This window comes from Branchiostoma lanceolatum, chromosome 16, assembly GCF_035083965.1.
Source record: "Branchiostoma lanceolatum isolate klBraLanc5 chromosome 16, klBraLanc5.hap2, whole genome shotgun sequence".
Taxonomy (NCBI): Eukaryota; Metazoa; Chordata; class Leptocardii; order Amphioxiformes; family Branchiostomatidae; genus Branchiostoma; species Branchiostoma lanceolatum.
The window spans coordinates 6,468,798-6,481,745 of record NC_089737.1 but is presented as its reverse complement, the minus strand read 5'-3'; the positions used below and the strand labels follow the sequence as shown (position 1 = coordinate 6,481,745).

General features: G+C 40.4%; 1 protein-coding gene across 2 annotated transcripts in view; it reads right to left on the bottom strand.

Annotated features, from left to right (window-relative positions):
• The window catches only part of LOC136422287 (rho GTPase-activating protein 39-like), a 41,109-nt gene that overhangs the window by 15,356 nt on the left and 12,805 nt on the right, over positions 1-12,948 (bottom strand). The window contains exons 2-3 of one of the 2 annotated variants that reach the window (XM_066409950.1): positions 7,746-8,806; positions 2,191-2,319 (exon numbers count right to left, since the gene is read on the bottom strand). In XM_066409950.1, coding sequence (XP_066266047.1) covers positions 2,191-2,319; positions 7,746-8,806 — 1,190 coding nt within the window. The remainder of the gene's footprint in view (positions 1-2,190; positions 2,320-7,745; positions 8,807-12,948) is intronic. The other variant, XM_066409951.1, reaches the window with a different exon arrangement.

Sequence of the window (12,948 nt, the reverse complement as noted above, 5' to 3'; positions counted from 1 at the left end):
TCAAACATTTGACTCTATTTGGCTAATTTCTATTATTTTCCCAGCGACCCGTGGAGACTGGTAGAGTCTAGTTGATATTGACAATCAGGGCTTCCTTTTAGTTTGCACCCACGTGTTTTTAGAGATGGTGATAGTCAGAACGAAACACTGAAAAAGTTTTCAACATCGACACGACCTAACTGGCTGTTCATATTCACAACACGAGTGACCCTTGACCCATCTGGGATCGTCCACTGTATGAGCGTGGGGGACAGGGGGCTGTGCCGTGGTACGGTTAGAATTCTGCCGTAGCGCGAAAGGAAATTCTGTCGAGGAACGCAGCGCAGGGCAGCGCGTAGGGCAGGAAATTCTGTCGAGGAGCGCAGCGCAGGGCAGCGCGTAGGGCAGGAAATTCTGTCGAGGAACGCAGCGCAGGGCAGCGCGTAGGGCAGGAAATTCTGTCGAGGAACGCAGCGCAGGGCAGCGCGTAGGGCAGGAAATTCTCACGGGCGCGGAGTGGTTGGAATTCTACCGCAGCACGTAAGGAAATGTATCGCGGACCGGTTGGAAATGCCTCGGACTGGTTGGAATCATGCCTCGGACTGGTTGGAATCTTGCCTCGGACCGGTAAGAATTGAGTCGAGGAAGCTGTCTAGCATTGTCGTTTTGGTCTTTGGTAGCCTGGAGAGCTATAAACAAAGCCTCCATATCTAACCTGGAAAACAGACTGGTGCAAGGAAACCAGTTGGGAAAATTTTCTTGAGGGCATATTGGCCTTGGAGCTGAAGACCTGGCCTGTTTAGGCCCTGGCAACAGTCTGGATTCCAGGCTACATATTAATATAACATTTTTGTTGTTGCTGCTTTTGTAATGTATTCTGATTGTTGTTTGATTGAAGTTCTGATATGTTTTAATTTTTTTGTAAGATTTACTGGCAAAGGATGTAGAAGACAGAAGCCATCAGAACATGAAAATGACAATATCAAAATGTTCGCCGTGGAGCCTGCTACGGAGGCTACTTGGGAACAGGGAAACAAACAACTCAACATTATTTAACTATTCTACAGCTTTCCTTGCAATTTTGAATTTTACAAAAGTATATATTTTACAATTTGTGCATGTATGTTGATTACAATTTTTGTCAGAATGATAGACTACATGTTCTACTATATATCACCAAATCTATTTCTATCTCCAAGTCTGGTTGTTTTAAAAGTTCGGGAGACATGTTTTCCCCATGCAATCTTGCACCCTACATGCATAAAAAACTTCCAATACCCTTCGACTATTTTTGCCTCTAGTTCCTCGCTATTTTTAGTTACCCCTAAAAGACGTCAGTCAAAAGTGTCCCACTTATTCTTGAAGGCCACTTCAAATACTCCAAGGACATATGAATATGGATATAATATGTACTAGATTCCTACAATCAAAACCATAACAACCTGATTCGGTTATTTATATGGGAAATCATTTATTTGGAAAGGTATGTAGAAAAGGTGTTAATCAAAATAATCATGTCTTAAAAATGCAAATTGTTAAAAAACAAACATTGGAAGTTTATGTCCATGTATCCCATGATTCTACTCACCAGGCATAAAGTGATTCTTGATGTGTCATAAATCAATTTGAAAAGGTATGTAGAAAAGGTGTCAATCAAAAATATTCATATCTAAGAAACTGAAAATTGCTCATTAAAACATTGGAAGTCTATGTCCATGTATCCCATGATTCCACTCACTCAGCATAGAGCAATTATTGACGTTATAAACTCATTTAGTAAGGTATAAAGAAAAAGTGTCAATCAAAAATATTCATATGTTAAAAATTTAAAATTGCTCATTAAAACCGTGGAAGTCTATGTCCACGTGTCCCATGATTCCACTCACCGGGCATAGAGTGATTATTGAGGTTATAAATTCATTTGGAAAGGCATGTAGAAAAGGTATCAATCAAAAATAATCATATGCATGAATAATGATATAAATAGAACTTCAAACTGATCAGAAAAACATTGGAAGTCTATGTCCACGTATCCCATGATTCCACTCACCAGGCATAGAGTGATTATTGACGTTATAAATTCATTTGGAAAGGTATGTAAAAAAGGTGTCAATCAAAAATAATCATATGTATCGATATTATACATAGAAATTCAAACTGATCAGAACAACATTGGAAGTCTATGTCCACGTATCCCATGATTCCACTCACCGGGCATGGAGCGATTACTCCCGCGCCGAACCTTGGCGCCGATCTCGCCCTCGGACTGGGAGGTCGGCAGGTTGGGCGCCTGTCGTTTCCCGTACGACCCCGCTCGCTCGCCGTCGCTCGATGATCGCTCTAGAACATGCAGTAATACACAGGTCTACATGTAGCAGGGGCTAGACTAGAGGTTTTACAGATAACCTAATTATTATTTCACCACCATGGGTGTAAGGTTGTAGTTTATGGTCTGTCTGTCTGTCTGTGTGTCTGTGTTTCTGACCTACATGAGGGGGTGAAGTCTGCCATCTCCAATTGCCCTTTTTTTAATGTAGGGCTTCCATAAATGACTACAGTCAAAACTACCCAAGAAGACCACACAGTGACTGATAAAATCTGGTCTATGTGGACAGGTGGTCACTATAGACAGGATTCTTATAATGCTTATATTTGAGTGAAAGGGACCACAAAAAAGTGGTCACATTGGCCAGGTGGTCTTTCTGTAGAGGTGGTTACTTGTACAGGTTTGAATGGCCAGGTGGTCCTTATGTAGAGGTGGTTTGACTGTAATTCTTAGAAACCATCTTAGCTTTCTGTGTCATGATTCTTTTAATCTTTGTTTGAGAACCATGACATCAAATTGTTTTGGAATGTCTTTGTGTAGAAAATCCTGTTTCCACTGAGAAATCAAAGGCACACAAACTGGGTGGGGCACAAACTCCATCTATTTATCTCACCGACTAATCCTCTAATCTTCAGGATAACAACTCAATCTCAAAACAATCCAGCTATCAACAAGAAGTGGCTTTGAAAAAAAAAAACACTAAACAATACGTTTTACCACTAATAGTGAACAAATTTGTTAGATAGATTTGAAATTTCAGGCTTTAGCTTTTTTAGTTCCAGTCATTTGAGATTTTGAAAAAAATTCCTGACTTGAAAACCAATAATGATCCGATTCTCTGAACAATGTAAGTTTTAGTACAAGAATTTCGTCAAGCATTATCTGTGATGTTCTAATAACGTAGCTTTTTACACGACAAGAACTTTTTCACCTTTTTCTTTTTGATTTTTACATTTTTTCAATTTTTCAATATTGATAACTATATAATATGTACAATGTATTTTGATGCCATTCTATAGCGAGGGGGGGGGGTACAACTTTCACCTGACTAACATATTTATAAAAATTGGTCCAATTTCTTATAAAGCATACATCAAATGCTCTTGAAATTGACTGGGTTGTTGACAAACAGGTCATTGACCTCTGCGGAAAGCAAATAAACAAACTGGTTGTAGATTTGATCTGGATTTTCTTTCCGCAGAGGTCAATGACCTGTTTGTCAACAACCCAGTCTCCAGCCTATTCATAGTATCATACATATACATTAATTCCTTTATTTTTGTGTACCGTCTAACTCAGTCAAATAGTCTATTTCATTGGGGCTTTTTCTACATTTGCTGAATCATGTGAAAACAAAAGTTGCCCCTCCAACATTAATCAAAGATTTTCTACAATATATCATTTATAAAGCTTTTGATAAGAATACCAAGGCACTTTTGAATCAATACCAGAGCACTAACTTTTCTGGAGAGCAACATAGAATATGTAGCCAAACACTATATAGCTCCCATGTTTAGGCCATGTTGATTTGATTATCGCTCGTTCTCAATGAAATGTGCAAAATAGCGGTTTTTAGGGTCGAAAAATTGATCAGCTCATTTTCCAAGCAAACCTACCTCATTTTTTAGCTGAACATCTCCTTTTATGATCCCCAAAATATTACAGCTAATTTATCACGGGAAGTTGCCGAAAATTTCTAAGCTTTGATTAGATGTCCTTGGGGTTTACCAATATTTTCGCGGAAAAAATGTTGAACATCAGTAATAAGATACTTCAATTTTGGAGCTTCCATGTCGTGACATCTACTTCAAACCCTATAGTTGAGGAGTCAGTATCTCTGGTAAAACGTCTGTCGAATTTAGTGCCGGCGTGCTGACGATTGCTGTATAACTGTTTCATTCAGGATTAATATTGTCTGGATTTGTCTTTGCATTTCGAGTTGTTTGAGATATCTAACAGAGACGGAATCAGATAGTTCTTGCAACACGTTCGATCCTCCGTTGATCCGAATAATTTAACTCTTACAACATCTATAAAATATTCAATGTTGCGAACTATTACCTGATTACTGCTTAGGAGCAGTAAAGCATTTGGAATGGAGAGGGAATCGCGGAAAAACGGTAACGGAGATTACATACTGTCGCCAAAAGGCGTGTTCACCAGACGTAAGTCGCCAAGTTGTAATTGATCTACTTTTGATTTCTTTTCTTCTTCAGACATATCAAAGGCTATAGATTACTTATTGTCTTGAGGTTTAAAAAGAATTCAACTTTGGAAACAAAATCTGGAAGAAAGAGTAGAAAATTGGAATATGATAACCCTACAGGGGGTTTCTCTCAGTTGAATCTATACTTTTCTATTCTAGTTCAAACGCTTTTGCCTTATGGTGCACAACTACAAAACGTTCTGCGCCAGGTTACGTATTTTCCGCAACAGGTGTAATCTCCGTTACCGGTAACGGAGCTTACTACAGTAAAACTTCGGCTTTTCCTTCAAAAGGGATTTCCGTTTTTGTGTTCCATCTTTTATTATTAAAAGGACGTATGTACGGGCATTTAGAAAATGGGCAGCGTTCCTACACCATGCCTTGTTAACAACACAGAGAGCATCAAACAATGGTAACGGAGATTACATTCATTAGTGTACTGTCATTTGTTCGAGGAGGTGGTCCACAACTGATAGCAAACAGTTCTTATTTGTTCCTTTTAAAAGCCACAAAAGCTTTAAGTCGTCATAAAAACGACAGGTTGGCACCTTATATGTGGCATATCTTAATGTTAGGAACGTCTTACTTCAAACGGTAACGGAGCTTACCGTTTTGAGCGACAGGCATAAACCGCCTTGCACAGCGTACAAGAACAGCGACGGGAGCGATCTGACGTGATTTGTCGGAGGGCCTCAGTAGCTGGATTCACCAGTTAACCGGTCAAACTCTGGACTGAATTGTTACATTTTCGGCTGCTTTTCAAATTTTGCATGTCTCCGCAGGCGACAGCCGTTTTTTGTGACTCTTTAGGCCACTCATTGCCATAACTTTTTCGAAGTCAAAATCCATAAGTAATTTTGAGGTGCATTTTTCGTGAAACATGATATGTGTTGTGGGAAAGTGAAGAAAGCATCGATGGTGCCCTTAATTTGGCTCATATCAAGTCGTAAAGGCTGGCGACAGCAATTTGTACATTGAAATGAGAATGAGCATATAATAAAAATCATATGGATGACATCCTCTGAGACCCCCAAAACCGATGGGAGAGTGCAAATAAAAAAAAGTTTGGCAAAAAAAATTGCCTTCATTATGAAATCTATGTGGTTAGGAAGGATTAACAAAGCCTAACAAACAGAGTATGGTATAGCGGATAAAAGATTCTTCATTTTTATCCTTTCACATCTTCTTCTTTGACTTTGAATTTGCTTTGGTGTACTACGAAATAACTATCCGTTACCAGAAATATATTTTTTTGGCAATTCACGGCATTCATTAGCTATTTTGCTGTTGCTTTGTTTGATTTTTGTTGTTGTTGTTGGAAACGGACGAAAATTGATGCACACGCAGATGTCATCCATATAATCAAATCAACATGGCCTAAGGTTCGCACGTTCAGGCCAGGAACTGGTTGTAGGGAAGAGAAAGTAATTGAAATGTCCTTGTCACTGATCGCTTGACCTGTCCTTGGGGAGGATCGGGAGGATTCTCCTGACACGCGTCACGTTTCAAATAGCAGGAAAACATCCCCAAATGTTGCCAGAGGCTGTGAGAAGTAATCTCCAAGCAGATGGAGGGTTCAGCTCAAAATTTTATGCATGTTAATGTGGCATTTTAGAAGAAAGCGAAGAGGAAAAAAAACCCAGACCACTAAAGAGATGTTGAAAATTCTGTAACATATTTTGATATATTCGCTTGGAGATAAGTTAGAAATCTTAAAGGAAAATTTGTATAGATATCGTTCATGGTACATTTAGGGAGCAAATGTTTTGGGTCACTTTAACCGACAATGTAGCATTCTTTTATTTGTTTGCTGCAAAAATGAACAAGAGATGCCTTATTTGGCCCACATTTGCAGATGGCAGTCTTGGCAATGTTTATCTGTCCTACTTTTACATCTTTAACCTTCGACTTCTGACAATCTGAATGCTCGAGAAAGCACATGTACTGGTTCAACACATGTACATGTAAAACTGCACACTGCGTTTGATGGGTGAACCAGACTTTCTAGAAATGCTAAATTAATAGTTTGATCAAGCCTAGTTGTAAGAAGCTGTGGGGGGGGGGGGGAACCCGGGATGGGGGGAGGTAAGGGATGCTGTAGGGGCAATGGCAGTAGACATACATCTCAGAAAGATACAGGAATATGCACGTGTTTGTGCAAGGTGTGTTGTGCTTTATAATACATTAAGTGTACTATACTACATGTATGTCTATAAATTCTTGGCAAAGGTAATTACCTCCAAGTTATATCTATTATTTCCTTAAGTTTGTAAACACAGGTCTACATATACTAATTACACCTTCTTCCTAAACAGAAGACGAATTCTCAAGTTTTCAAGTCATTCTACATTGTCAAGATGTTTGGAAGGTGTCTTTGTCTAGCTGTGGTTGTTTTCTAAGTAGTTACAGTCTAGAATTTTAAAAGTGAAAAGATACAGTCTAAAAGTGGCACACAGACAACAAATATTGAAATAAAACTCATATAAAAGTATTTGGGGAAGACAGGGACATATAAATACTAGGGAGAGAAGGTAAGGTGAGTAAAATCACAGGATAATGTGGACATAGACTTCCAACGGAAAGAAACTTTTCACACCAAACAGATGGTGTCCAAAATAAAGGTGTACATGTCTACAGTACATGTTAAAAACAACAGAGCAAAATTATAAAATATAACAAGGGGTGGGACTAAAACTCAAACAGAAGTGTCATACTCATAGTGAAAAGGATAAAATTAAAGCTGTGATGTTTTAGTTTCAGATTCGTGAAATATAAATTTTCTGATGTGCAAGGTGAGTCAAAAACAGTTCTTATCCTAGACTAGAGTGTCACTAGAAGTGTCACTAGATGGACTCACTGACAGTACTAGTGTAGTACATGTATTACCGTAGCTAAGTTAACTCTTATAAGAGAGCAAATTCAAACAAGTACAGTGCTAACTAACTTCTAGCAACAAAGTAACACACAAAGATGGGAAGTGTGAATGTGTATGTGCTGGAGGGTGGGCTGTCAGAAACAGACTGTCAGGGCAAGAAGTTTTCCTGGTCAAGTTTGTCCCCCAAAGTAGAAACTCATTCACTTACCTGTACATCTTTTTATCAAGTTGAAGCTTGACCGCATAGCGAACCATTCCCCATTCCCACCCCACACTCTTCCACCTATATCATTGGCCATTTTCAACTCAAAACTTTTACAAATAATACTGCAATATAAGTCATATATAACACCACTTACCGACTTGGTTCCTTGGTTTATCCCGGAAGGACCCTTCCAAGTTTGGAACCTGAGATTCCTTTAGAACGCCAGGCGTATAACCGCTGGAGCCGGGAGCGTTCGAACTCGTCCCTGTCGTTGTCAAGTCCCCCGAACTATACGCTCCCGTTCCCGGCGTCTGCAAATCTGACGCCTGTGTGTTCACCTGCGGCGTGGATTGTGTTATCCGGAACATTTCCGCGTTCTGGTAGTCACTAACTTGCGGTGGTGGCGGCGGTGTGGTCTTTTTCGAGACGCTGCGAATGATCTCTATGTTGGCGTAATCCGAATTCGGGATGCCTCCTTCTCGCTTCAACTCTACGTAATCGTTGTGTACCGGTCGGTCGCGGTCTGACAGTTTACTCCCTTGCCTCGAGTGCGATATAGAGTCGTTGTTTTCCTTCTGTGCGGACGTGTAGTTGTTGCCGTTATAGTTCAAGTTCTCGTTGTTTCCTACCAAGTTTCCCTGGGAATCGTACGACCCTTGCGAACCCTGCGACGCCTTGCTCCCCTGTCTGCTGTGTGCGATGTTCATCGCCCGATTGTCCATAATTTCTTGCGCATTTTTCCTAAGAACCACGGGGGAACCTTGCCGTTGCTGGTCACGAAACTTTGAAGCGTGAGTTTCTACTTTACCGGTGTCAACGTATGAAGGGTTGACGATATTCTGCGGTCCTTCTCGGCTTCTTTTCCGCGACTGAGCGCTCTGTAGAGCCGACTTGTCGTAATTGTTCAAATGATCCGGAGTAGACGGCTTCCCCTGGAAGGTAGTCAGTGATTGGTTCATAGATTTCTTGCGAGTTTGCGGGGAGTCAATCTTACGCGGCGTGCCGTGTCTCGAGTCGCCTTGCCGTGTGTCTGTTCCGTTTTGCTGCGGAGTCTTGTTCCTCATGGCTCGTTCTCTCATTTCTTTCTCGCGCTCCTGTCTCTCCTGAATCTCCGTGTTCTCCTTCAGTTTCTGGAGTTTGGCGAGCGGAACGATGTCAGCGTTCTTGGGACGATGCCAGACTGTCTTCTGACTGTGGGCATTGTAGTAGTAATACCTGAAGAAAGAAAAGGACATTGTAACTTTTAATGTAAGCAACCTGAAACATGTTATGATAGGCATAAAAGTACAACACAGGGTTTCCCAAGCCCAGGATTTTCAATCTCACCTCATGGACCTACAGTCAAACCTGCCCAAGAAGACCACTCGGGGAACCGATAAAACCGAAGCTACTTCAGTGTGCTTAAGATTGAAACACCAAATTGCAGAAAAAAATATAAAAAACTTTTAATTTGACAAGATAATACGTCGATGAAGGTTAGACATCCAGGTACTAGTAATGATATACGCCAAACTGGATATGATTTTAGAAACGATTTTTCAAGCAACTGGATATGATGTCTTCAAGCAACTGGATATGATTACCAAAGTCATATCCAGTTGCTCAAGAGTAACTGCTTTTTGGCGTATGATACTGTCTTGGTATTATTAATCACGTATTTCATAATACCATCATAATCCATTGAATCTATCACATGTATCATTGGATATTCCTGTTAATACCATAAACCCATACTCAGCCATTTTTCGAGCTGACAGGAGAAGGTCTGTGTGATGAATAAGTTATGAAGAAGAAGACAGTTATTAAGATGAATGAATCCCTGCCTGTTATCTGAAGACATGGTCCATATGATACTGATCAGTGTGAGACATGTAATGGGGATCTTCTTATCCTGTATCATAGCAAGATGGGCAGTGATAAGGAATGGGAGAGGTGCTCTGTAGATTGGCAAATTTTCCCTTGAGATCTTTTACATGGAGACATGTGGTTCTTGGCTCCTGGGTTATGGATTGTGTTAGAGTGGTAGTATTTAAAGCAGTGAAAAATTGTTGGTACCATTTTCTTTTTGTCTAATTTTTTCAAATTTCTGCAAAATGCTGTTCATCAAAATTTCTGCAGCATTTGGATAGAATTGAATACTACTGTAGTACAAGAACGCAATGCCATACTGCGAGATGGGAAAACGCTATAATTCTTTCTGCCATGCAAGATCGCATGCTGCCTAATTCACATGTAGGACATGAACGCGAAAGCTTTTGGTCCATTTAACTACTCTCGAAATGGCCCATATCACTCCCAATACCATAAAGCCACGGAGCCACAAAGAACATGTTGCAGATGTAAAAGATAATAAAAACTGGGCCTAACGGTTGGCGAGATTTCATCCAGAATTTTCCGCAGATAACTTTTTAATAACTTATTCTGTGGATCAGTGTTCTCGCCAGCGCCCGTCCTCCCGTCATTTGACGGGTTTTTGTCGCTCATGACGGACAAAATTTTTGCCCAACCCGTCATTTTTAATGGACAAAAATCGGTGTGTAAAGATATTTAGACCAAGTTTAGACAGAGCTTAGAATTTTAAAAAACTCCAGAGGATCAGCGGAAGTTCGTGACGAGGGCAATCTAGATCATTTCTAATGCCTCGGCTGGCGACAACCCCAGCAACACACAGAGAGCGCCGTGGTGGTTGCCCATAGTAATATTTGGTGGCCGCCGAAAACTCGGCGTCATGCGCCGCCCTCCCCACTACAGCCGGTCGCATCAGGCTGACGTTTATTTCTGTTTTGTCCCTCTCGGTTCACCGTCAGTTATTGTCATCAAAGAAGCCTTAAAATTCAGAAATACTCCTATAGCTATCAGGCTTTCTGTAATCTGTGTAAACAGTATTAAAGTTTGAAGCCGCGGCGGCTGATTTACATGCGATTTCTTCCCGCAAGAAATGGTAAACAGGCGTCAGATATTGTAAACCACCAATCACAGCGCTCGTCTCCGTCGCGTCAAGAAAAAACGACCAATGACATGCGACTCTCGCTACTCGCGAGATTTCAGCTAAGCGTGAATTTGCGAGATGTTAGGGGAATGGCGGGAATCGCAAGGATCGCACGACGAAGCGGCTGTTGGAAGGCTTGAATCGACAACTTTTGAACACATTCAGTGCAGTTACCGGAGAAATTAACCACAGAAAACATGGGACAGAAAATGAACGTCTTTATTGCGTTCTTTCTCAAAGTAGGGTGTCAAATTCCTCATTATGTTCAATTACAGGGCGCATTCGGAGCAAGTGTTGAAACGTTGTGTTTTATTTTTGCCGACTTATTCTGTGTGCATTTTTTGTAGGACGTAGCTGATACGTAATAAAGTTTTGTTGTGCTAAATTTTCTTTTCTTTGCCGATCGTATACAACATAGAAGTGTAGCTTGTGTGTGAAGTTGTGAACATTCGATATTTCCGCGATGACCCGGCACGCCTCCCCCAAAAAATTGAGCCTGAAACCCTTGTGTAATTTTTCACCGAAAGAGATGTCAGTAAACTAAGCTTATTCTACCAGGAAATTTGCCCCTCAAAATGCAGGAAATAGCGTTTCAGAGGGTCTAGATCTCAAAATTTCCCGGGGGGGGAATACCCCCGGACCCCCCTAGAATGGTCACGCCTCCGGCGCGACGCCTCGCGCCTTCGGCGCTCGATATGTTCTTCCCCGAAGCAAAATTGAAATGACGGGTAAAAATTTCAGGCTGGCGAGAACACTGCTGTGGATGATTGAACTGACCAAGCAATCAACAGAAGATACATGGTTAAGTGTACGAGAAAAATGAATTTTTCGAAATGAAACGGTGGGGCCAAGTATAACTTTAAGTCCATATATTCAGAGATACTTGCAAGAACATGTAGCAACTAAAAATGAGAAAACAGTGTTTGAAAAACGTCACGCTCACCACCTTTTGAGATTTTCAAATATTCTCAATCTCAGGCATATGATCAATTGATACTCCCAAAACTCTACATGTAGGGTATTACTGGTAGGGAAAATAAAAATCTCCTTATTTCCAAAGCTTTGTTTCAATCATTGGGAACTTACAAGTAGATCTACTGTTAATTCTTTTACTTTCGCAGTGGTTTTAAATCATGTCACGGTAAGACTAAAAGGGAAAAGGACATTTCTGCAATATTCTAACTTTGTGGTTGAAACAATTTTGTAGTACAACAGTAGAACATTGGAAACACAGTCATATTTTCACAGTGTCATGAATTAATGGTAGAGAGGCAACTGCAAAAATAAAACTACTGCAAAAGTTTTAAGATTTACAGTATCTGATCCCAGACCCATGCCAGGCAGATAGTCCAGACATGTTTGTGTGGCTCTGTGGGAATTACATGTCTCATCCAGGACTAGTCATCCTGCTGGGAGCTCTCCTTTGATCAACACAACCACAACATGCCAAGAAAAACATGCAGGGAAAAATACACTCAATTTAGACTGGAACTGGATATGCCTGTTTGATCCAAGTTCTCAGGAACCATTTTTGGCAAGAAGTATTCAGCTGTATAAGCATATACATGTAAACTTGAATGTTAAAATTCAACTATTATTTGTTATCGTGTTTAAATCTAGTACCTGTAAAAATGTAAATAACCATGCAAAAATGTCTGTACTGCGTTTTACATGTTCGCTTGTTGTGAGAGTTTTAAAACAGTTTTCTAGTGTCAATATTCCAAACTGGATGCTTAGCTGTAGCCAACTTAACTGAAAACTGAGTTTCCAAGAGAAGGCATATCTACCCTTAATTGAAAAGAATTTGACAGTTTGAAACTAACAACTGCTGGAGAAGTTATTTGGCAACAACTCCAATTGACATCTAATGCCCAAGTGTCCTGCCATCTATGTAACAAATTCAGCTTGGCTGACATGGAATTGATGTTAGGAACAGATGGTGGGGTGTGTTGGACATGTGCCAGTCTAGTACTCCCAACTACATGTGTATACATAGTGTTCCTAATGCTATAGGTTATCAAGGTACAGTATATATGGATAATAGACTGATAGCAAGTACTGTAAATGCAGAAATGTTTGCGGTGGTTTTATATTTGCAGTTTTCGCAGCAACCGTTTCACCGCAAAGTTAAAACCACGACAAACATTTTTGTCCAATACTATAGCAGTATGTGGCTGTAGTGCTGCCGCGAACTAAAAATCACAGCATACACTCCATTTCTGCCTTAACGCGAAATAAAAACCACACAAACTTAAATGCATTTACAGTACATACAAATGTATATGGTGAGGGGGAGTAAAAATGACTAGAAACTTGCAATAGTGGAAAAACAAAAAGAGCAGTAGGTACCCATCTGAGTAATAAGGCT